Raw genomic sequence first — 26,504 nt, 5'->3', positions numbered from 1 at the left:
GTAATATAATATAAAATATATATAATGATATAACACCGTTATTTTTCTGGCGAATGTAAGTTCCCTCACGAAAAAAAAATATTAGTATCTACGTAAGTTCCTACAAATAAAAAAAAATTAAACATTTTTAATAAATAGGTAATGCAAAAATAATACAAATCCTTTTGAATCGGTTTCCTGTCTGCCAGCTGGCCGCCGTGTGTGGTATCGAACCATTGACATAATATATTATATTATATTATTATTATAATTTATATTATGTCAATGTATCGAACGCTTACTACGCGTGCGGTATCGTCGGTAATGTGGTATAAGTACCAGCAACGACAATAAAATTGGACGCGTCGATAGCGTCTCTTTATAATAATAATTAATATTATGTTCTATGGTCGATGTCTGTAGGTTTATATTCACGAAGTCCCACTGTTTGTTGATATGTGACCTAGTTACGTATCGCTAGTACGTCGAATTTGTACGTCAGTACGTCACCACACAATTATTGATGATTATGAGGCCGCTCGCTTGTGAACGGATATATTGGTGTTGATATCTTAAACTAAATTTTATTATTATATCATTTTAATTCAAAAATTTTTTTCTTTGAAACGTTGTACGCGCATGCACATACATCCGGTCTTCAAATTGTTATTAAAAAACGATTATCGGTTTTCGTTTTATTGGAATTCTGCGACGGTAGGTAGCATACATCTATAAATTAATTCATTAAAGACGATTTAAAAGTTTTTAATTTTATTATAAACCTACGGTCTCGACAGTCCATACCATATGCGTATAGTTCAGTATTTGCACAGACCTAGTATTAAACTATTACTATTTATCTATGAGTATTTGTGCTATCGCTTGCCGGACTACACACGGCCGATATCAGTTATCAATCGAAACGTATTCCAAGATATGACACGAAGATAATAACACGAGATTTCGGTTTTCGAACACGACTTGCGTTTTATTTTTTAATTTATTCTTTATCCTTTTGCGGAATCAAATGGTATAGTATTGTTATTGTTTCTTGTCTAGTAAACTTGTTCGTTTCCGTAATCCGTTCAGTGTTGACTGCTATGTGGTTCCTGGATTCGACCGTACAACCTTACCAGCTGACCATATCGGAAAGTCGGGACGTCGATTCCTGTCCGCGACTGAAATTTTGCTAAAAGTCGCCTTTCGTTGTTGTCTGCAGTCAGTTTCCGACTATTTGCACTCATTACTATGCGCATCAAGAGCGTTGGCTTCGGAATCAGGCACCACGTGTGTTTGTTAATCGTCATCAATGTTTTCATGTAAGTCCAAATAAATAATAATAAATTGTACTGGTGTGTCACATTGAACATTATAATGTTCAATACATTTTTTGTTTATATCTGTATCGTGACAATTTGAATTTATACTATAGTTATACTAAGTATAGGTGTAGTTGGTATAGAAAAAATGTGTAGGTATGTATGTTGCATCCACTAGGTAAGTGTAATCATATTTTTTATGAAAAGAACTGTATAATTTTTTTAATTAATTATATCCTATAGTTAATTTTTTATAAATTTAAATAGTGACATGATCTTATTAGACTATGAAGTATTAATGAAAAAATATGGCTAAAGTTTAAATTAAATTAAATTAAATTTTTAAATTATGAAATGGGTATATTTGTTATTATTTATAACAATTAGTAGCATTATGACAACAACTGTTACACTTCATTGAAGTTTTTAAACATTTATAGTATTTTGTTTCACACTTTTTTGTTGCTTATTTTGTAAATTCTACGATCCATTGACACAATTACACTATGTCATATTAGTTATTATGATATGAAAATGTCTAATGCTTTTTTCCGACTTGTTCGCTGGCACATACCTAATGACTGTTAAATAATTAATATTTTCATAAGATTCAGAAAATGAATCAAATTCTATTGTAGGTATATAAAAATATATTACAAGTGTTAAATGTTTTGTAATAATGGATGATTACTTGTATCTTGTATTGAACATGAGAACATAATATGTTCAGTATATTATACTGCCTTTATTCAATAATAAAAGTTAATGAATCAAGAATTCCTGTAGAATGAGGCCTTTTCACGCTCTTAAAATATATATGATTATGATCATTAACTGGTGTATAATATATAGGTTTCAACTTCAAAGTTTGGTCTTAGTAGTAAAATGTTTAATGGCTCCTTTAATTTTGGTATTGTATTGAGAGATCAGGAGAGAGGTACATTTATTTTACTACAATTATTTTATATTATATTATATTATTTTATATTATATGTATTAATAATAATAAAAAAAATGTATAGTTAATTATATAAATTATTAAAAGAAAGACATTATATTACTTCAGGCATCCAAACTAACAAGTCCGGGTGTACTTGCATCCTCTGATTCCTTTTAGTTACACCACTATTACAGGTGAACTATTTAGCATTACTGTAGTAGTGTAGTGAAACTCTAATATAATTTGTACTATAAAGTCCAATAAAATGTTATATTAAAAAAAAAACTTTTACAGTATATAAGACCATATTACTACTGCCATAAATCCATTTGGTTCATATGATGTAATTAATTTTAAAAGATAATAACATATGTTTTACTTCTATTTATTATATTTATTATTAAGTATATAATTTGTGTTTTTATTAAATTTAATATTATAACAAAATTACTTAAAAAAAGAACATCATATATGTGGGCTAAATCTGGGTTATAAACGTATTAATTAATTAATTAATGTAAAAACAAATAAAATGTAACACAATACCGCTGTAAAGAACTAATGCATGGCTATGTAATAGTTTCATTCGAGGTTTCATCTGCTGTAAAGATAAGAAAATAACTATATTTAAATAAAATAAAAAATACTGAAAATTTCAATTGGTTTTTAAAAACAATATACAGTATACTAATATGACTTGATTGTCTAGTTGTTATATTGTATATAAATTACTGTTTTTTTTTTTTTTAGAAATTTGGTGGTGGGAGATACATAGCCATGAGCCAAAATTGGTTAGGTTACCAATCATCTTATGTCATGTTCTATTAGTAATAGGTACAAATATGTTAGTATTTTTATAAGATTTATAGAAAATATGATAAAAACAATATTTTTCTGGCATTCCTAGTTACTTCTAAAATATTCTAAAATACAATTTATGTCTAAGAACACATATATTATATTATATAAATAATAGCTCGAATAATAGATATATATGATGAAAAGTTGACTAATTATTAAACTAAAATTAATTAAAATTTTTTAAATATAACATCTTATTAATTTAATTATTTTAGGCCAATCATACTTGCAGAAAATGAAAATATCTCTATAAGTGACTTTAACTCGTTGGACTATGATAATACTTCAACTATATTTATACACAAAGTAAGTCCAAAAATATACACTTTAATAATTAGTAGTTTGGATTTTAATTTGTTGTTTAATTATTTAGAGAAGACTAAACCAAACTCATATTTATCAAAATAAAATAAAATACGTTTTTATATTTTTTTTAGAATATCGACAAAAGTGCTTCTCAAAAGACGTTCAATTATAAACATAGGTGGAAAAGTATTTTAAATGTTTTGGATACATGTAATAAAGAAATTATTTTTCCTGAAATACAATCAAATCTTGAAACTGATAAAAGGTAATAACAATTTTGCATTTTTTTTTATATTTTTTAAATTGTTAATATTTTTAAATTTATTTTTATTTTTATAGAATAGTATCAGAAATAGAAGAAAATCTAATGACAAATAATTTTAACTCAAGCTCAGAATTTATAACCAAAGATAATTTGGCCGAAGAATATATTACTATTAAGACTCATATGGTAGATGATGAATTTAAAGAAAGTAAATTGCAGTCTGCCGGTGTAAGTGTATCTGTTCGTAATGCTACAGTAAATGAGGATATTCCATCTTTTAGAGAGTGGACTAAAAAACAATTAGAAGAAGCTGAAAAACAACCAGGTACCTATGAATTATTAAGTAATTATTATGACGCATAAATTCAAATTAATCTTTATTATTAATTATTTTAGCTACAAATGAAACCAAGTATAACCACAATAAAAAAATATTGAAAAAAAATTATGCATCACCCGAATGTGGTGCTAAAGTAGTATCTACAAATCCTGAAGCAAAATATCCACACTTGTTGTTAACAAGACCTTCTGATGAATATTTATTAAATTTATGTAAAAGTACTACTTGGTTTGTTGTTGAATTATGTGAAGCAATCCAAGTGAAAAAAGTATGTTAAAATCATACGTCATCTACATTATAAATTACAATACTATTTTATTTTTAGATTGAATTAGCAAATTTTGAATTGTTCTCATCTACACCAAAGGAGTTTTCAGTGTATGTTGCTTCTCGCTTGAATGCACGTGTATGGACACCAATTGCCAATTTAGTGGCAGAAGATGTGCGAGTATTGCAAGGTTTTATTTTAAATACAACAGATGAAAATGAATTTAACAAATACATTAAAGTTGAGATACATTCACACTATGGAAAAGAACATTATTGTCCAATATCAGTATTTAATGCATATGGATTATCAGAAATTGAAGTATGATAATCAGATGTTTATAAATATATAATAAATAATAATACATTTTTCATTAATTTTAGGTGTTGGAAAGATCAGATGAAAATGGATTGGAAATCAATATTGCAGAAAATGAAGATGCAGATGATTTTGATGCGTTAAATGAAGAAATTCAAAACAACCAAAATAAATCAATGGATAGTAAAAATACGTTGCTCGATAGTGCTCGTGTTGCAGTGATGTCAATTGTTAAGATAGCTGCAGATGTGTTAGATATCAGACAAAAGAATACTAACAATTTTTCTAATTATACATCAAATGATAACATTGATAATATAACAGTAGAAGTCCAATTTTCTAAATGTATTACTCCGGGATACATTATGGTCTGTCATGGTTGTAATGACACGTTTTATAAGAAGTATAAGTCTTAAATTATTAGTATTACCTATTTATGAGAATATAAATTAATATATTTTAATATAATTTTTTTATAGAATGTTTGACACTATAAGCTGTGAAGCAGATCATTTAACCGAAATGTATCAAAATAAGTACATCCACAATACAATAATGAATAGTGATGCGTGTGTAGAATTCGGATTAGATTTTTTAACGATAAAAAAAAAATCTCAACGAAATATTTCTTTGATTAGTGATCGAAGAAAAAATTTTATCCTTTCGATTTTTTCACGTGTTAAAATAGCTGCATTGTGTAATACTTTAGCAATTGTACACAAAAAAATTGTATTGAATAAGGCAAAACGTGTGTATATTAGTGAAAATTTAATAATAAATCTGCAAACATCGATTCCAGATGAAAATGGATCAACTAACAACAATAGTTTTACAAAACCTCAGCAATCAAAAAATGACTCCTCCTACTCTGAAACAATTAATGATCATAAATCGACAGTAACTAGTTATATTGAACCTATCATTTCTCAGATATTACCAACAAAAGCATTTTTAAGTTCAGATGAAGATCCTGAATCATCAAACAAATATTATGTTAAAGAATCTGAAACAGTTATTAGTGAAAATGCAACATTATCTTCATCATTGCATACAGAGTTGAATTCAACAAACGAAGTTCCTACTCCAAGTTCCACTCAATGTATATTATTATCTGTATTTTTTACTATGCTTTTCTAATTACTTCATAATTTTTCAGTTGAAACTAGTTATATTGTGGAAAAACCCATAGATTCTGAATTCCAGAATAATATTGATACAAACATTACAAATGAAGGAGTGCTAGTTGAACCCCCCTCAGACACATTTGATAGTTTTTTCAAAGATTTTGAAGTTGAAGAACATGATAATGATAAATGTAATCCTACAACAGCAGAGTCATCGATACATCATACTGTACAACCTTCAGTTCAATCACAAAATAACAAGCAATCTTTATTCATTCGCTTAGCAAATCGTATTAAAGTAATATATAATATTTTATAACTTTAATAGGCAGTTATAATTCATATAAAATAATTATAAATATAAATTATTAATTTGTTCCTTTTTTGTTTATAGGATTTAGAACGCAATATGTCTCTTAGTGGTGAATACTTGCAAGAACTTAGTACTCGTTATAAAAAACAAGTTGATGATATGCAACGTACTATTTTGGAGTTAACTGAAGAAAATAGAATCAAAAGGGAACAAGATTTGAAAATTTATGGAGAAATAAAATTTCTTAGTGATCAGGTGGCTTCTCTTCAAAATTCACTTCACTGTCTAAAAACTGAAACAGAAAATTTGAACTTGGTGATTAATTATATTTTATAAACTATTTAATATTTGTTCATATGTTGAATTTAGACCAATTCTAATGTTAAAATGTATTTTTGTGTTTACAGTTTTCAGTTATTGTTCCTGAAAGCAATCCTCTTAAAATTGGAATTATTTGTTTATTGATCTTAACATATATACTTCTTAGAATAACAGGTTTTATAGGAAAGAAAAATCAAGAATTAGAATGGAAGAATTCTAATACAGGATCAGGTGCACGTAGGCAGTCTACAAATGATATTTTATCAAATATTAAAGAGAAGCACCGACGTCCTAGTGAAGAAGCATTATTTTCATCTGGTAAAAGAATATTTACTGTTGTGACTTAATTATTTTAATGAATATTAGTAATTAAATGTGTTATACAATATGCATTTTATAAGAGCATAATATCTGTTTAATGTATATGGAGTATATTATTTAATGAGTATATACTTCACAGTTTCACATATTACATGATAATAATAATATTATTAACATTTATAATAATAACTAGATGAAATATTTAAGAATAATATTAATTTCTTATACAAAAAGATTTATTTTATATTTAGATATTTTCAAAGAAATTGTTTATTACTTTAAGTAAACATGAGTATATTGTTATTAATTATAAATATTTATTTTAACAGTAAACTCAAACTAAACAATACAATTGGTAACTATTTAATTTTCTTTGAGATTAGTAAAAATAAATTTTATTTAGGAAATAGGTAATTAAATGTGACACTCTTCTACAAAATATATTCAAATTGTTATAAAATGTATTATATAATTTAACAATAATTATCAGTTTCAAAAATTGTAAAATATGTCAAATTTAATGGAAGAAATACAGCTATTATTAGAATATTTTTTCTTTTTTTTTTGATAATTTTTTCAGTATTTTTATTTTTATATATAGACTACAGTAATGTTAACTCTACTGCAACATAATAGATTTTTAACTAACTTATAAAATTGTTATATTGTTAATAGGAACCACTCATCAAGATTTATTAATTCGAAATAATAATGGAGAAAATATAAAAAACGAAAAGAAACGCAGAAAAAAAAGAAAAGAACTTATTTTGAAATCAAAATCAAATGCAATTAACCTAGAAGCGGGTGGTATTGATGGTAACATAAAACTAAAATCTACCTCTAGCCTCTCTCAATCAAATCGAAGAGCTTCCTCGTCTGATCTTACTACCTGTAATGGTTCAACACACGATTTTATAAAAACTGCACTGTCAGTTAGAAATAAACGAATGTCAGGACCGTTACAACATACCTTAAGTGTCCTTGATTCCAATAAAAACAAAAATTCAACTGAAACAAAGTCTAAAAGTATTAAAACTTTTTTGAAAAAAATATTTTAGATCCTTATATTAGTACGTAATTAAAATTTTGTTGATTATATTTGTTAACTATTTTTATGTTTTGTCCTTTGGTATTGTGGAACTGATGTTATCTATTTATCAATATAATACTGTACATATTTTTATAATATTTGATTTATTTATATATTTATATTTTATATTATGAATTATGTGGTTCATCACGAACATATTTTTGTTGATTATTATATAATTTAGTAAACTTCATGTTTCTATTTTATTAAAAATGTAAAGGTTTTCACAATTAAAGCACAAAGATTAGGTATTGTAATTCATATTTAAGTATAATTAATATTATTATACCTTATCTATTTTTATACACTATATTTTAAAATGTTTAAATGTGTTACATTTATAAAGACATTAATTACTTTATATTTTTGAAGATGTGTATGAGTGTTATGTATGAACAATTTTAATAGCAAAGCACTATTTAATATTAAGAATATTCTAATTTAGTTATATACTTATAAACCTATAAACTTCAGTTTTTATAACTATTTCACTTAATACATTTTAAACAAAATTAAACGGTTTGTGTAAATTGTGTAAACTTCCTTAGAACATCAAAATAATCAGTCACAGATGTTTTTATGATAGATTTGATTTAATAATCATAAAGTATAGATCTATAATTTCGCATAATTTTATATCATTTGAGTTTTGACATAAGAAATTATACTAAAAAACATACAGAGAATTTTCAACGGTTTTTATAAAATATTTTTATAAACATCTATATCATGGATGGTATATTTTTTTGAGTCATGTGTCAATATTTTATAATTAACAATTTACATTTCTTAAATATAAGTTGTGTATTTTATTAGTTTAAAATGTTATAATGAATTACGAGCAGCTCTAGCAGCTCTAGCAGCTCTTCATTTATTAATTTATTTTTTCTATTTGAATTGATTGCGGAAAATAAACTTTTACAACTGTATGTTGACGATGTTTATTAAATATATTTGGAATAAACCATCTTATTTTAACATAAAATGTTTTTTCTAGAAATAAGTTCCAAACTTATAACATTTCATAGTTAATGGCGATTCCAGGGTTGCATTTTTGAGGGGGGGGGGGTTGGAGGTCTAAATTACTTCTTAGCCTTACATATATTATAAAGTAAAGTTCACGTGTTCCTAAAAATATGAAAGAAATGGTTATTATGGGAGTGTTTTTAATTTTAGTTGGATTAGGAGTCGTTAATAAATTAGGTGCCTATAGTGATTATACTATAATAATATTTCAATTACTTTATTTTAAAATGACTTCTATAATATAAAATCTAATCTGTATTTATTTTTAAAAGCAAAATGCCGAATCTAAGACATTTGACTTATTTGAGGATAGTAAAATAGAAGTTTGGAAATTTATAATATATATGTATAATTTATAGGTAGATATTCTATTATATATTATTTTATGTTCATGACTTTTTTTTATCATTTATAAGCTTTAGAGCACCATATATCTATTAAAAGCGCCCGAGTCAATGATAAATAAATTTCGACAGTTGTGTCATCATAGTAACAATATTAAATTATTCAATTTTTAAAACAACAGAGCCATCTTTACTTTATGTCAGTATAGATTTTTTAATTTTTCCAACTGATCACTGAAGTCAGAAATTCAAAACTGATCTATAATTTATAAGTGTATAAGTAAAATGTATTATATTGTTTAGAAAATACGAATGAGGATTTGACGTATTTGATTAATCGGTACCTACTCAAGAAGGAGGTACTATGCTATATTAATAGCGATTCCAAACATCAAAGTAAGCTAGGTAGGTATGTACAATTTTAAGTTTTTAGCTTAAAATTTAGATACACTAGTCACGAACCTATATGGTTTAATCGAGCTTAATGCTTAAATCAAAGTATAATTATAAATTATGAAACAGTTCACTAGTTAAGTACCATATTTTAATTCTTTTTATTTATTTAATTAGTGATTGTAGTTATTTGGCCACTCACTCTGGTATAAATATTCATACTTGTAAGTTGTACTATTCTATATACATGAGTTATCAAATAAAATAATTAACAAGAAACGTAGTGTTGTTAAATACTTAATAATAATAAAAAGCGTTTCGTTATAGTGTCTAAATCAAGTTCTTCTTTGTCCTTTTGCCCAGTTATAGGTGTAACTGTTATCTTATCGTTAATTGCCAAACTTTGTATCTCCTCTGACTTAGATTGTTGTTCTGTAGGAGGGGACACTATGCATTTGTAAAAGTTTATTTGTTCACAAATGTCTTGTTTATGCTTTAGTAATTTATCATATTTGCAGTTCATGGCAGTTATTTCAGCATTACACGATGTTTCCGTGGATAAATCTTCAGATTTTTTCTGTTAATTAGATGTTTTTTATAAAATAGATTTTTGTTAATATTAACATAATATTGACTGTTGTTGGTTCTCAAATAATGTTTTGTGTATTGGTATACAATGGAGTAAACAGTTGAATTAATTAATAATATCCAATATTCATACAAAAATACCTATAAAAACTAAATATTATTAGAAATAATGTTGTATATACCATAATTTTTTCTTGGTCGGTATCCAAGTACTGTCGTATTTTACTAAAGTTTCCAAGAACATTTTTTAATATTTTATTTTTGAGAGTATTTGATTTTAATAAGTCAGTTACTATGTTTTGTTGTGAGAAAATTTTATTCTGAAATAAAACAATTTATAAAATAGTATATATCTGCAATAAATATTTTAAATTATAGTAAAATACTTCTAATATTTTTAATTCATGAATAAAACGTTTCTTTGTATCTCTGGCATCAGTCTTAGAATTAATTATCATGTAATCGATTATAGTCATTTCCATTTGGTCTAAAAATTTCCAATCCATTTCAGTTTTAAATTTCTTTACCATTTCATCTTTAATAGCTGTTTTAATATTTTTTAAAACATTCTCCATCTTAGCTATTTCAATGCGATCTTTTTTTGCACATAACTTTTCTTTTTTCAAAGTTTTTATTATATCTTTTTCCTCTCTTTTTAATTCTACTGTTCTCTTTGATAAATCTTGTAGAACATTTCCATATAATAAGATACTGGTTTTCAATGATTTAGCTTTGGAGATTTGAGATTTATTTAATACAATTGTGGTATAAATATCATTTAGTTTCAATTGTTTTTTTATCTGTAAAATTCAAATAGTTATAAAATTAATAAACAAACCATTATAAATAATTAAACAAAATTGAATTCTTAAAAATAATTAAAAATAACTCATGTATCTACAGAGTACAAATCAGACCTTCGAAGGCTTGAACTTTGGAGGTTGTTTAAGATTGACGCAATTAAATTACACTAAATTGTTACTACTTATTAAACTGATGAGAATTGATTACTATGTAAGAATTATTGTAGGTATATTTTTTCTTTATTTAATTTTTAAGGCGATATGTAATTTAAAACACTACTATTTCTGCTTAGATTAAAATAATTTTCTATGTGATAATAATAGTAAATATTATTATAATATTATTTACTATTATTATCACTAAATAACACTTTTAATTTCTATGATGTTATGACATAACTCATGCTGAAATAAAATGGATGTTTGAACATTAAAAATTTGATGATACCAAAACAATCATTTACATTTATAGTTTTATAACTAGAGATCGAATTTATATTCTCTTAAAACCTTTAAATGATATGTTATATTTTATCATCTAAAATAGGCATTATATTCTCTTAATATTCTTTTAAAGTATTATATATATGATGTTTATATATCCTTAAAAATGTAAAATATTATTTTGATATTCTGTAAATAATAAGAATATTAAAAATATTTAGTTAAAATTTATTTATTTTACAATAAAAATTAATTGGTGCATAAAAGTAATATATTGTAATATATTTATTGTTTTCTTTGGACAAATTGTTTTAACTCTTAAATATTTTCAAACCCCTATGTTATTTTTTTAAAAATACATTTTTTTCTCTATAAATTCTTTGTTTTATGAATCTTAAATATATCTTACTCTCATTTAACTCCATACACTAGAAATAAACATGTAAAATCATAGAAATCCGACCTCTAATTATAATAGGTACAAATGTCTAATAGATTATTATTATTTGAGATTTCCTTTAATAGTTGAAACTATTTTTACTTATTTTCTCTACTCTTGATTAGGTATTTGTTTTTATGTGGTATATGTAGTTATATTACGTATTTTATCGGGGAGATTTTAGGTACCTATTATTTCAGGATGACAATTAATAATATATTACACAATAAATAGATATAAACAGTAGCTCATAACTATTTAAGTAAAATTATAACCCGACATTCTTCTAACTCATTTTGAATTTCTTTTAGTTCATTTTCAATGACATCAAGTTCGTCGAAAGTTATAATCAGCTGCGCATTGCTAATTTCCAATTTTTTTTTATTAGTTCCTATAATTTGTTCGATTTCATATTTTTTTGATCTCAACTCTAATGTTGTATTGAATAATTTTGGATCACAGCCTAGTGGTAATACTTTTTCATCAAACACTGCAGGTGCTCGACTCATTGCCATTAATGATTCTCCACTTTCACTATTAAAGTCTTGTTCAGATTCGTCACTTCCATCGGATGAAGACGAAGAAAGTACATCTACAACACGAATGTATGAAATAAAAAATAATAACTAATTTGACTACGTGGGCAATGAAACTAAGAAATATAAATAATAAATGATGAAATGTATTACGTTACCATCGTCATAATCAGTTTTAATTTTAGGTATTTTCAATTTTTTATCGAAAATTTTTTTAAGATGTTTAGCAAAACCTTTATTTTCCATTTTCATGCACATATCAAAAGTATTTTGATTGTCTATTAGCATATTTGTTTTTTTTATGTTAATATCACTATAATAATTTATGTCTTCTTGAATTCTTTGTATCTATTAATTTCGGTATAAAAATTGTAATTTAATCATTATTTAATTGTTAGGTAGTCATTTATTAAAATACATTACTTGTTGAGCTTTATCATTTTGTAATCCTGTTTTAACATGAACATTGTACGAAAGTTCATCTTCGAGTAAATCAAAATCGTACAAAACTAACATTTCTTCTTCTAAAGTCGTAGCCCATAAATCAAGGAATTTAATTTCGAGCTTAACTTCGATTCGCATTTTATTCAATTTAAATAGTTGATCATCAAACATATCGATTTTCTTTAACATGGTTTCGTGCAAATGCATATGCTTATATTTTAATTTGTCAATTATCATTTTTTTCATGACGATTTCTTGATGAGTAGGTTCTTCGTATGAATATGCATTTTTATACAAAGGGCTTTTTTCGGGATTAAAAAATAAATCCATCGGATCCAAGTGATCAATTGGTTCAAACGAATCGATTAAGCTTGGCTAAAATAAAATTATAGCAAAAATAAGTAATTAGGTATTTACGTATTTCTTGTACGAGTATTTGAGCATATGAGCATAAACAAATTAAAAATTAAATTGTTTTATTAATATAGTAGTAATAAAGTATTTAGACTTCTTATATTATACTACTATTTTAGTTATGAATTTATAACATAAAAAATTGTTATAGTTAGAATACCCATTCGTTGCGATAATTTAATATTATATTTTTTTTCATAATATCACCGATACATGATGATAGTATGAAAAACATAAAAATAAATGTTGATACTTGAGGTATATGGTAATTATAGCATTTATACGTTATAATCGAACCGTAATTATAGCTAAAAAACTTTATAATTGAAATTAATAATGTACTTCCTATTCAAATTCTATGATAGAGTGAATAGTAATATAGTATAATAACAATAATTTGCAATTAATTATTTTACAATAATAATTGTATACAGAATACAGTATATTTTTTACATCAATAGATTCGTCTATTAGGACTTGAGGGAAGTCTAATGGAGTTATTATTTCTGGATCATTTAATTCCTTTTGTATGATATTAACATCAAACTTGAATTGTATGTATTCGTGTATTAATTTTATTTTGCGCGTTCTGAGTTCACATACTTTTTCATTAAAAGTTGTTTTCAAATTGTATACCTATTAAAGTATTTACATGATTTATAAAAATCTATTTTTAACTATCTTAAATAACGTAAAATAAACCTTTTCTTTAACTTCCATGTATTGTTCAAATGTATCTTCCATTATAATTATTTTATCTTCCATCATTTTATAGTTTGATCCCGATTTTATGTTTAAATAGCCAATAGAATCCAGAGTATTTTCTAGTAATGCTTCTTCTTCGATATTATTTTTATCACCTGGCTTATTTTTATTCATTTTTTCAATGTTAAGAAGTACTCGATTTTCAAAATCTCTTCTTGCTGCAAACTTATCTATGGCAAATTGAATTTTCTTTGGGAAGGACGAATATTTTTGGCGTACATTTCGAAGAAATAATTCTGATTCAGAAACCGCCTGCATATTCTGAGGAGCTGATTTGCTTAAAACTGTCATTTCACGTCTTCTACATAATTACAATAATACAACTTATTAATTTAAATATAGTTTAGATTATTTAATCAAAATAATTTAAATTTATTTTTGTTTTCATGATTAAATTAAAATTGTAAAGAACTTAAAAAGTTTAAGACATTATTTCCTCTATAGGTTTAGCTGTTGTAGTGTAGCATATATAGATTTATTAGTTGGTTAAAGAGATTATATTGTTAAGAATATAATATTTACACATCCAAACCAATTGACAATACAAAGTGTACAACAGATGAAAAATCCTTTATGAGATTAAATAGAAAAAAATAGATAAAAATGTAATATTAACAATTTGTTTTTGTGGTATCACAGCTGAACTTATTTACTTACCGTCGTTTTGGACGTTTCTTAGATAAAAATTCATTAACTAAACTAATAAATATATTATTATATTCTGTTTTGTGGTATATTGTTGTGACTCCAATATCTGTCCTGTAAATATTTTATTTAAAATATAGGTATAAATAGCAATAATATATAAAACACCATACAAAATTGCTTTAACTTTAAACTTATTGGTCAAAATGTTATCGACAAAATAATTTTTGACATTATTACGAGCTAATAAGCTCTTTTCATAATTGAATGCTAGTTTTAAACGTAATTTATTCATTTTAGATTGCTCTCCTTCAATAATCGAATTATTTATTCGTTCATCGAGTTGAAAATAGTCATCAGAAAATTGCACTGGTTCTGGTAGTAACTTGTTACAGGCTAAAACTTGTTTCAACTCTTCTTTTAACTCTCTTAGTAAACATCTAGTTTTTTCTTTTTCGAGATTTGCTAAAGTTAGTATTTTACGGGTGTTTTCTTGTTTTATCATTTTGTCTTCCAAACATTTTTTATTTTTATTTTTAACATTTTTATTTATTTTTAAGTTTTCTTCTAAATTTGATAAAGGATTCTGAAGTTCATCTTTCCATTTTTCACTGTTAATTGCTTTGGATGTGTAATTGTCATTTATTTTATGATCAGACATTTTGGTAAATTCAAGTTTTATAACTTTTATATTAAATGTATATATAGGTATAAAATATACCTGAGCTAAGAAATAAATAGAATAATAAAAATTAACAATACTTTTCTGTTGCTTAGTAAATAATTATAGCATAAAATACGTTATGCCTGTATACCAATTATTTTAAATTATATTTTTTTTCTTATTAACACATTCTTAGTATCCGTTGAAAATACCAGTAATAGTTATTAATAGAAATAGTTTAATATTATATGTAATTCAGATTAAAAGTCATGATTACACGGCGTCCTAGATAGGCAATTAAATGATATAATAGTAATGGCTTTATTAATCCGGTTTATTATAATATTATCTATCTATATTAATAAACAACAATGCTTGTGAGTGTAAATGTTCTACGACCAAGTCTATCGTACTCATCATTAATCTAAAATTTGATACATTGGTAATCTTAAGCCCAAGGATGTGCACTTCAAAGTCAATTTTAGATTCTGAACGGCGAGGAATGTATTGATTTTAAAATTATGTGTATTTTTTTCGTGTCTGTAGGTACACCATAACTTGTCAAAATAATGCTTCAGTTTAAAACTTAAGAGGTGGTTTGCGATGGCAATTTGAATATTTTTGGTGCATTATAGAGGTCAAAAATAACAAGTTTAGAGCAATTTTCAAAAGAATCGATTTTTTTATATGGTTGTAAATTGTAACTCAAAAACAAATCACTGTAAATACTTGAAATTTTCATCAAAATGTTTAAATTAGAGTTATTTAAACAAGATATATTTTTCAAAATATTCTGGATTTTTTGAGCTACTAATAGGTTTTTAGAATATTCGTTTTTGTTTAATTTTTTTTTTTTGAAATGTCGATAAAAATATTTTGGAAAAAACTTGAATTTAATACAAAGTTTCTTATAAATTGTTGTTTTTGTAGTTAAAAAAAAAAAAAATCAAAAATCGTTGGTCACAATTGTTTTTTTATAAGCGCTTAAAGTTCTGATTTTTACGAAATATGTGAAAATCGTGAACATTTGCAAGTAATTTTGTAGTTGGAAATTCATATAATTATTATTATTTATATCTTAAGTTAAAAAGTTGAACACAGAGTTTTCCGTAAGTTTTCCTTTAAATAACTATAGAGAAAACTTGAAACGTCATAATAGGAAAAAATGTTTTTACTACAATACATCACAATATAATATGTACTGCAGTTGCGAGTCAAGTATGGTGTGTGATTATTATATAGATTATATTAATGTTATACTTTAGGTACATACAAATTTAATTATACGGTGTACTTGATAAAATTCTCGAATACACAACTTAAAGAGCCCTCCTAAGATCAGGACGTAAGTAATAATGTGAATTTAATATTTTCATCTGATTGCAGATGATTACATTCTCTGGTACTTGTAAATACAGAGAGCATCCTTCAGACTTTGGTCCTACTATTTAAGTTTTAGCCATCTTTTGCCCATTTTAATTTTATATTGCATATTTTATTATTTTTATGTTATTACATGTAAATATTTTTTATACAGACATCTCATGAAAATATATAAAATTGAATACAAAATTTAAAGTTTTTCATGTTATAAAACTGAAAAAAACAATCTCTTGTTATACGTCGAAACACATAATTCAGTATTTTTAATAGTTATTTCAGAGTATTCTTTCATTCTATAGTTTAATAGTCTTATGAGTTATGGTTAAAATTTTCCTAAGTTAAATGTTAAATGTAAATGTTCAGGAATTATTTTTTGCTAGGGAGGGGGAAGAATATATATTACGTAACTATGGATCTCTTATTCTTTAAATGTCATCAGTACAGTGGCGTCTCTACGGGGGGGGGGCATAGGGTGCAGACCCCCCCATTGGCTCCATAAATACGTATATATACGTCTAATAATTTATATAATATATTATTATATTCTATGCAATTATAAGTTGTAACTTGTAACCACATAAAATGCTATTTTTTACGTACCTAATCGGGTAAAAAAATATTATCATAAATTGTTATGCATGGTTGACACATATCTTACCAGTTCGAAATAGGGTTTGAATGTTTATTTAGTTCAACTTTTACTAATGCAGAAAAAATATCATTTGAGAATTTAGTTGAGTTTTATTTACCTCCAGTTGAAAATGATAATGCTATGTTGAAATTAAAATATGGAATTAAAAATAGCTAGTCAAGACGTAAACATTAAAAGTGAGTTAGAAGCACTTTTGAGCTGCCCAAAGAATGACTTTCCAAATATATATTTTTTTAAATTAAACTATTTTGCACATTACCAGTGTCAACAGCTACACCTGAAAGATCTTTTTCAACCTTGAAAAGGTTGAAAACATATCTAAGATTAACAATAAAGGAAGTTATCTTTTAATTATTTTGGAAAATATTTAATATCTACTACCTATATAACAATATAACTTATTTGTACTGTATTTTTAATTTTATTATTATGTTGACGAGGCTAAATGGACTAGCTCTGATGTTGGGACATACATCTCGTCATTTAAACTGCAACAGTGCGTATCTCAGTATTTGTTGTTTTTCAGTAGACACAAAAACACATTTTAAATGATTTTCCCAATAAAATGTAACTTGAAACATTTTTATTTTATGTAATTTGCATTAAAAAATCTATTTGACACCGATGTATCTATCTGCGATAGGTCTTTTTACCTCATTGTTAATACATCATTATTTTACCATACTTTTATAATAATAATTTTATTAAATAGTTGTGATGTACCTATTAAATTACGTTTTATATATAAAATATGTTTAATAATTTTTAATTTGACTGTCATCATAGCTTAAAATAATTATACCATAATAAACATAAAAACTGAATTTAATTTAATTTAATTTAATTTTTTTATTATCCTGATAATATTACAAGACCAAATAAAATATTATAAATCACTTTGTAGTTCTTTTTTATTTTCTAATTTCTCAACTTTCAGGTTTTTTTCAACTTTGTAGTACATAATATTATAAAATAGAATTATTCTATATGTTGATGCAATAATAATCAATGAAATAGCATTAAGTCCTAGAAAATTGGAATTTGTAATATAAATGTGTTATATGATTAAAAATAAATAATTAACATCAAAATGAATTTATGTTGATTCATTTTAATAAATTGAATTTGTATAACATAAAAACATGGTAAATTAATTTAATAAAGAGTAATTGGAAGGTGTAGAGGGCCCCACACATCAGTATTACGACAATTTTCTGGACCCTCCTCATGACAATTTCCTAAATACGCCACTGCATCAGTAATGTTAAAAATGTAAAATATATTGAACTAAAACACATATTTTTTTTTAACACTCTGACACAAGAGTTCACAAGAGTACCATTAAAAATTTCAGTTGGATAACCTTGTATTAAAACAGTGTTTTCGAGGAATGAAAAGGAGTACTACAATGTATATTTTTTAAGACTTAAAACTAATGTGATTAGGATAAACAACATAATGTTGCGTGTGAAAATCCTTATATAAAATAAATAAACGTTAATTTTACCAGTACTATTATAAATAATTTATAAAGTGTTACATTTTTTTTCATAATTATTTGTCTATAATTCTTTTTTTTTTGGTTTTTAAAGAGAGGGATTGTTAAACACTCTAAACCTTCCCCTGTAATTATGAAACCGCAGATAATAGGTACTGAAAAATGAACGAAGATGATATTTAATTGTGTTTGAATATTTTAATATAATATATTTAATTTAAAATCACTATATATTTCAATCTTGTCTACATTATCATTAACACTATACAAAATAAATTCATATTATATCATAATTATTATTAAATTAACAACTAACGACTTTACACAATTAATACACACATATAATAATAATAATAATAATAATAATAACAACAATAATTATTATTACATAATGATCATGGATTAATTACAGATTAATAGCTTAATTAAGTGAAATACAACAATGTACTAACATAATATTATAATATCCGGAGATATAAATACGACTGTACAGCAGTATTATAATATTATGTATCTAATACATACCCGCACAATATGTATTATTATAGTGTCTAAGCAGGTATGATATAAATATGTCTCAGTATTATAATATAACATCCGATGATCTAATGCAAATAAAAGACGATTATGTTAAGTAAAATTTTATGGCATGGAGTTAAATCGACGGAAATTAACATGTATTACCTACTGTAACATATTAATATCAATATTTAAAAATCAAAACATAACATACTCGTATTATAATGCGCAGGAAATGGGTATGATAGGTGGTGATTACTTCATATAAAACCTATTTTAAACGCCACAATATTACATGTGTATTCAAGACACTTTAAATGCCTATCTGATTGAATAATTCGGTATGCATAATTTTAGTGAGTATATTTTAAGATATTAAAATATAATCAATAAGTGATTTTTTTATGAACTTCAATAATTTACTTCATTACTTGTTTAACATATATTTGTCTAAACTGCGACTAAAATATATCTACTATAATAATTATTTATCATTAATATTTGACTTTAAGCTAACACCTACTATACTGTAATATTATTTATTTTTATTTTTTTGAATAAACCAAAATTATTATTAATTACCATTAAAAATAAATTTCTGTTTATTAAGATATGCAATAAATGTTATTCTTAAATTTTTTACTATATAACAATATTTCGCGGAAACGTATTTATAAATATACATATATAAAAGAATACAATTTATTAGAAACGGGAATTTAACATAATATTGTTTTTTCGTTTTTGGCTGAAACGTGCCATGCTCGTATCATACATACATAATTACCGATAGATGATGATGATATTATATTATAATTATTAGTAGTATTATTGATAATTATTATACTGTAATAATGGCTCAACGAAATGAGTCGAATTTCAAATATATGTTATATATATAGATATATTGGTATTACACTAGCGCCGCATAACCACGACTAAATACGATCACATGTCATAAAATATATGATTACAATAATTATTATTAAAAAAGAAGATGATATTAAAAACATACGATGAACAAATGAAAGAAGATTTATGTACGTTTGTAGAGCTTTGAGTTTTCCGTTTATAAATACCACACGAGTGCGTTGCATTTATTATTGTGGTACCTACTTACAAAGTGAACAGAATTTAATTTTATTTCTATTGTGTTATACTTATGTATACAGTATTTAATTTATTATATTATTATAATATGTGTTATTATAGGTGTATTAATTATAGTCTACAATATGGCGCAGTAGACTTTATTATACGATATTACTTATACAGGAGAACATCTCGCGAAGACATTTTTACGAAGATAATCGAAAGACAAAATATAATATTTAGTATACAATATTATAATATGAGTATAATGATTAGGTGTATGACGTATGGGTAGATTATATTAACAAGGATGAAATGTGTCTATTATTATAATATGATACCCTTACGTTATTATAAAATATTATGCATTATATATAATATATATATTACATAAACAAAATTGTTGAGCAATTATTTATTTTGTTTGTAACTTAAAAATATAAAGAAAAACTACCTAAACCCTACATATGTAAAAAAAAATGATACCAATAATATATTATACAGTGGACAATTTTTCACATATTTCATGGGTCTAATAAATAAAAGTAATATATACTACATAGAAAATACATATTTATATGATAATGTTTTTACAGTTGTATATACCTATCACTAAATATAATATACGAGTTCCTATATAATTTTGATTTTGATTTTTCAATTGATTAATTAAATTACTACAGTATAGTTTGAATCAGTGTATTAATGTCGATAACAGCTGTACCTAATAATATGATGTGTCGGTAAAATCGTTGAGATGTATATTCAACATGAATACTAATATTAGTACTCAACGTAGGTATATTTAATTAAAAATTGATAATCGCGTGGCAGATGACATATATCATCTGATGGTTTTAAAATTATATTTTGTACTTTGACACTTGATTTGTAAAAAATTAACTATTAAAATCAGTTGTGGGCTTTGTAAAGTATGGGCATTGTTATCGACGTTTAATGTTTAACTCGTGTTGACGGAACAACGTTTTTGAAAAAAAAATTGAATATAATATATATGTCAGCTATTTGAATAAGTTTTGATTTAGTTGTAAAATATTTGAATGTGTGTGTGCGTGTCACGACGTGATTGATGCGCAAAATACAAATTGGAAATAATTACACACATAGTTCAAAAAATCGTGTCAATTATAAAAAAAACTCGACGTGGATTTGTGGTTGTGCAAACAAACGTTAAGTAAAGATTTAATCTTATAAGTCATGACTAAAATACGCCGCACGCAAGTAATAAATTACATTTTACTACACAAACTTGAATATTTGCTTAGATGAGGGATGTAATTAATCTGGCTTTGAAGTTCACTATTCGTTCGGTAGTCTGAGCCAATCTCTGAAAAGAAAAAGAACACAAAATGATGGTTATTAATTTATTATATAGCTATTTATGTAACGTGCTCATACAATAATATAGGTACATATTATAATGTGTATATTACCCCATCACATGTACCTATAGTGGGCGAACATTTTATTTTGTTATTATTATACCTACTATTATCGTGTTTCGTCATATTATTTCGATTGCAACGGATTTTAGTAATGTACATTTAAGTATTTTCGAGTCTACTATAATAATAAAATATGCTCGGCAAGCATACGTTTTATAAGTAGGTAGGTGTTATAATATACGTGCATCGAATATACATTCAATATTATGGAACGAGGGAATGTATTGGAGATTAAAATGTTTTGTAAGACAATTTGAACGGAAAAAGTTTTTATATTATTTTATGCTTTGTAACCTTTTGAAAATGTCGATGCGTAATAAGTAATACTGAAACTTAACGTAATTTATTAGTTATGAGGGTCATAAGTACTTTAAAATATTTTTATTTTAGATGACTGCGTACTAATGTATAGCATTTGATAGTACCACCATGAAAAATATTGATGCATTACTTCGCTCATCCAAACTTTAAATATTTACGAGGATGACTAAGTAACCTGGTTCGAAATTCGATTAATTTGGCTTTCTATATTAAAGTAATTTGAAATAATCGGAGCATTATTCTGATTTAGAATGAATGAAATAAAAATTTAAAAATCCTAACGATAAAAAAATAATTAAAAATTACAATATTTTTAAATTTTGTGTTGTAACAACTTCTATTTAATGATAAAAGAATCACATTCTATACACAATTTGTACAGTATTACCATACAAGTTGGCGGATGCTTTTACACAATCGCTATAGACTATATCGTTTATAAACTTCATAACTTACCAGTATCAAGTCTTGAACCAAATTGGCAACTCCTCTATTGGCGATCACGAATATTCTCGTCAGTGGTCCAGGTACGCCGACGCTGTAACCGTCTTCCTTGGCATTTACATCAGCGTGTACTTCCTGGGTTTCGCCTTCAGCCGGCACCGAATCAGCCGACTCGTCTTTTTCTTGATTGGCACCGCTACCCGCTACTAACTGTCGTGGGACCAAAACACATATAAAAATGGATGATAGTAGCCACTTCTCGGAAATAATAGAATAATAAACATCTCTATATATAATAATCATTAAGTTATTTATTTTATTAATATAATGTACAATTTGTTTTGGTTATAGTGTTTTGTATCTTGTTTTTTTCAATGATATTATTTTATTTCTGTGTTGATGATTTTGGTCAGAAATTCGATTGGATTAGGTACATTGTACAGCAAGGTTTTTTGTTGTAATTAATTTAAAATGTCGACAATTCAGTATTGTAATATACTATCTATTATAGTAAAATGTTCGCTGTAAATTCGGCTGGTAAACCACCCTCAACTCTTACACATCTATGATAATATATTATTATATATTTGTATAATATTTATTGAGTAATTTATTTGAACTGTACACAGCGCGTGTGGTAGTATTATAGTGACGATTAATGAAATTCTGGACTGTATGATTATTATTTATTATTATCAATGGACAACTCAAGACGTGATAAGTATGAATTGTGATATATTAACGACCTTGTTGTTTATGATTACTTACAAAATATCACGAATGTAGTTTTAAAATTGTTTATTTGAAAAAAGTTTAAACTACTTAAAAAACTGATCAAGTGATAATAATTTAAAATAGACGACTCTATAGATTTTTTATATACATTAAAATTTTAGAATCTAAAATTTTTTTTATAGATTTTGAATTGTTTTGAATATGTATGGAATGTATGCATTTGCAATATAAATTATTAATCATGTGCATAATATATAGTTATACAGGTGAATTAGAGTTGAGAGTGTTCGCGTGACACTGCTAGTAGGTACATTATTAAATTATATAAAAATAATGTTCAGATAATATGTATGTACCATGGCCGATGGTGTATATTTCTCAAGTCAAAAAAATAAATTGAACAATTCAAGTACATTTTAAAGATTTAAAAGTTTATAAGTTATTCGTTTGGTTGCAGTGAAATTAAACATTATACCTAATATATTAATATTACATTAAGTATTTTTATTGATTTTGTCACATATTAAGGAGGAAAAGTGCGAAAATCCACTCCGTTTGACTAGACAATACATTTTAAAAAATAATTGTTTGTTCTTGTCGAAATTATTGTTATTTATGTTTACATCCACTGTTCAAAAAAAAAAAAAAAAAATCAGTTGTGTGTAACACACATTGGTTTTTGATATTGTTATTCATATAAATATACGGAGTCATACAGTTTTGTCAAATTTATATCAATAGTGTTACAAGTAGTAAATTGTTTTATATTGTTGTTTAACATAAAACCAAATGTACCCGATGTAGGTGTTTAATATATATATAAGTTTTGATATTGGCAAGTGTGACTCGTTTTTTAGACGCACTAACGAACGATGACAATTTATGTCACGAATTGCACTGGGTTATTACATAATAGTGGTTAGTGAAAGTAGAAGTGATCACATGACTTCCATCATACACCCAACGAGTTTATAATTTTCAATAAAACGATAATTTATAAAGTTTAAAATAAATGATTATCTATGTCTTATATTTATCACGGTGAATTATGCTTTTATAACAACATGTGTTGTACCTAATCAATTTTTAGCGTGATAAATCGTGTTTTATTACATTATATATTATTATTGGGACGGAGTGATAGTGCGCATAGTATAGCGTTGTCCTTATTTTTTTGGATGAATTTTGTTTTTAAACTTTGGGAGCTACATGTTAAAAAAAAAAAAACTAAAAAAAAATGTTTGACTATAGGAATTAAGTTATTTACCGATGGATATTGAAGAGGCTGTGCGAGTGTTAATGCGTTTGGGTCGGTGCCTGCAACCACTCTGTAGAAACCACCGGCAGCCCTAGCTGCTCTGTCCGCTCCCCTCTATTGAAAACCAAAAAATCTTTTTTTGCCTCAAACCATATTTTTTTAAGACCTTTTCTTTTATCTTAAGAAAAAAAACCCTTTGTTGACCACGTTGTATGATAATTCATTTTTAAACATACCATATGAAAACACTAGTTGAAAAAAACTCTTCAATTATGGATTGGTATACTTGAAAAAAAAAACAAGCGCATTGATTTGTTTTTTTTTCTTATTAAACGCATGGCACGATTTACTTAGTTCTATTTACGATCAGTGACAATGCAAACGACTTTTATTCAATTATGTGAACATATTATAGTGAACACTAATTAATTTAATTGGTATCGAGGTCGACAAAGGGTTTGGATAACATTTCATTCTTTGAGAGTAAACTAAATCATTAGGTATGGTACAAAATGCCCTAACTATATTACATAATTATATACACCTTCCCCCGGTGGCTAACCACGATGACCAGAACGATAACCGAATTATACCTTGCGGTCGTACTACTATAGGTATCTTGTACTGGTGCAATGGGGAGATTCAGAATGACCGTTTAGTGATATCTGCATAGTATTTTAGTATTTATCACGTCGTATTACTAAACTAATTATTTGTGCAATAGATTATAATTTATAATAAATGGGTCAACATTGTATAGGTCTTATTATTTAATTGATTTTAGTGATTTTATAAATTTTCAATAATGCCTTTCACTAATAAACATGACAGAAAATATTGAATGACTACACTTTCATCATTTTATGATATAGCACTGTTATGTACTACAAATTACAATATTTTAGGTTTAAATTAACACGCGTTTGAAGTTTGAATTAAATTATCTGTTTTCAAAGAACCTAGAAATAATGATGATAATAATACAAATTTATTACAAGTTCAAATTTCTGAAATAAATAAATTGATAAATTGTGAGCTGAATTTGGGTTTTGAAAGTATTATTACAAATTTTAAATAAATATTAAATGATTATGTAATTAATAATAGTATATTTTCATGGTCAGAATTCAATTAGCTTGAAAATAATAATTAAAAAAAAATAAATTATATTAATCTAAAAATGTATTTTACTGATTTTTTGTTTTTATCTGGGAAGAATTATTTAGAAAAACAATTTATCATTATTAATATAATTCTACACAAACATACAATATATACAGACTAGTGCATGAAAAGTAAGGATTTAGTAAATTGTGATATAGGTAATGGTTTTAATGTATTATAAACTAATATTACGGTGCTATATACTTTTATGCCAGTGCATAAAATTGCAATCAAATACCTACTATACATTTTTATTTTTTTTTCATAGCATTAGAAATTGATTGTTTTTTCTTTAAATTTTTCAATTTATCTTTCTTATTTATTTGTGATCAATAATAAGCTTTTGTTACTTTAGCATAGTTTCTCATTTGGACGAATAAATGTAAATGATTTTATTCGGGCCATTCAATAAGTAAATAATTTGAAATGTTTATCCAAAAATCTGTCTAAATTTTACTATAACTATACTGCAGCTGCCAGCTGAGATTAACGTATGGAGTTAACGCCTTAGAAATGCCAATAAAATATATGGCTCATTGTATAACTCGACCGTAAAACTGTTTCAAGCTTACATTATATTGTAGGTAATGCAATTGACAGGTTTCAAGTAAAAGTTGTCCTATAGGTAGATATTTTAAACAAATGAAACACGATATCCTATATATCCTATTATTATAAAGTGGGCGTTCGGTTTTCTTACGA

At 25.5% G+C, this 26,504-nt stretch overlaps 3 protein-coding genes across 6 annotated transcripts in view; 1 reads left to right on the top strand and 2 right to left on the bottom strand.

The window, feature by feature from the left end:
* The first annotated feature begins 516 nt into the window (after positions 1 to 516).
* On the top strand, positions 517 to 7,958 carry LOC114131782 (SUN domain-containing ossification factor). 2 transcript variants are annotated; one of them, XM_050206403.1, is made up of 13 exons: positions 517 to 693; positions 1,039 to 1,298; positions 3,315 to 3,405; positions 3,537 to 3,670; positions 3,745 to 3,995; positions 4,067 to 4,278; positions 4,336 to 4,599; positions 4,662 to 4,999; positions 5,076 to 5,695; positions 5,753 to 6,018; positions 6,115 to 6,348; positions 6,441 to 6,672; positions 7,351 to 7,958. In XM_050206403.1, exons 2-13 carry the CDS (start codon positions 1,228 to 1,230, stop codon positions 7,731 to 7,733), a joined length of 3,096 nt encoding a protein of 1,031 aa, XP_050062360.1. In that variant the 5' UTR covers positions 517 to 693; positions 1,039 to 1,227; the 3' UTR covers positions 7,734 to 7,958. The 2 variants fall into 2 exon arrangements, with proteins under 2 accessions (XP_050062360.1, XP_050062359.1); XM_050206402.1 differs by lacking the exon at positions 517 to 693 and having other exon boundaries at positions 892 to 1,298.
* A 1,704-nt stretch (positions 7,959 to 9,662) lies between these two features.
* Positions 9,663 to 15,322, bottom strand: LOC114131781 (cilia- and flagella-associated protein 44-like). 2 transcript variants are annotated; one of them, XM_050206404.1, is made up of 10 exons: positions 14,780 to 15,322; positions 14,619 to 14,720; positions 13,899 to 14,262; positions 13,650 to 13,832; positions 12,762 to 13,157; positions 12,497 to 12,686; positions 12,078 to 12,394; positions 10,503 to 10,916; positions 10,299 to 10,436; positions 9,663 to 10,105 (listed from the first exon to the last, which is right to left on the bottom strand). In XM_050206404.1, the coding sequence occupies exons 1-10, from the start codon at positions 15,265 to 15,267 to the stop codon at positions 9,818 to 9,820; spliced, it is 2,880 nt and encodes a 959-aa protein (XP_050062361.1). In that variant the 5' UTR covers positions 15,268 to 15,322; the 3' UTR covers positions 9,663 to 9,817. The 2 variants fall into 2 exon arrangements, with proteins under 2 accessions (XP_050062361.1, XP_050062362.1); XM_050206405.1 differs by having other exon boundaries at positions 14,794 to 14,882.
* A 3,692-nt stretch (positions 15,323 to 19,014) lies between these two features.
* Positions 19,015 to 26,504, bottom strand: part of LOC114131783 (uncharacterized) — a 37,676-nt gene continuing 30,186 nt past the window's right edge. The window contains exons 7-9 of one of the 2 annotated variants that reach the window (XM_050205311.1): positions 24,648 to 24,752; positions 22,658 to 22,855; positions 19,015 to 21,762 (exon numbers count right to left, since the gene is read on the bottom strand). In XM_050205311.1, the coding sequence (XP_050061268.1) occupies positions 21,697 to 21,762; positions 22,658 to 22,855; positions 24,648 to 24,752 (369 nt within the window). In that variant the 3' untranslated portion in view covers positions 19,015 to 21,696. The remainder of the gene's footprint in view (positions 21,763 to 22,657; positions 22,856 to 24,647; positions 24,753 to 26,504) is intronic. The other variant, XM_050205312.1, reaches the window with a different exon arrangement.

Source organism: Aphis gossypii, chromosome X (genome assembly GCF_020184175.1).
Source record: "Aphis gossypii isolate Hap1 chromosome X, ASM2018417v2, whole genome shotgun sequence".
NCBI classification, from domain to species: Eukaryota; Metazoa; Arthropoda; class Insecta; order Hemiptera; family Aphididae; genus Aphis; species Aphis gossypii.
This window is presented reverse-complemented; position numbering and strand designations above follow the sequence as displayed.

Coding starts and splice junctions, on each gene's coding strand:
- LOC114131781 (XM_050206404.1), bottom strand. CDS start 15,267: ATGTCTGATCATAAAATAAATGACAATTACACATCCAAAGCAATTAAC. Junction 14,263..14,618: donor AAGAAACGTCCAAAACGACG/GTAAGTAAATAA, acceptor GTAATTATGTAG/AAGACGTGAAATGACAGTTT. Junction 13,158..13,649: donor TAATAGACGAATCTATTGAT/GTAAAAAATATA, acceptor ATTTTATTTTAG/CCAAGCTTAATCGATTCGTT.
- LOC114131782 (XM_050206403.1), top strand. CDS start 1,228: ATGCGCATCAAGAGCGTTGGCTTCGGAATCAGGCACCACGTGTGTTTG. Junction 5,000..5,075: donor AATGACACGTTTTATAAGAA/GTATAAGTCTTA, acceptor ATTTTTTTATAG/AATGTTTGACACTATAAGCT. Junction 5,696..5,752: donor TACTCCAAGTTCCACTCAAT/GTATATTATTAT, acceptor ATAATTTTTCAG/TTGAAACTAGTTATATTGTG.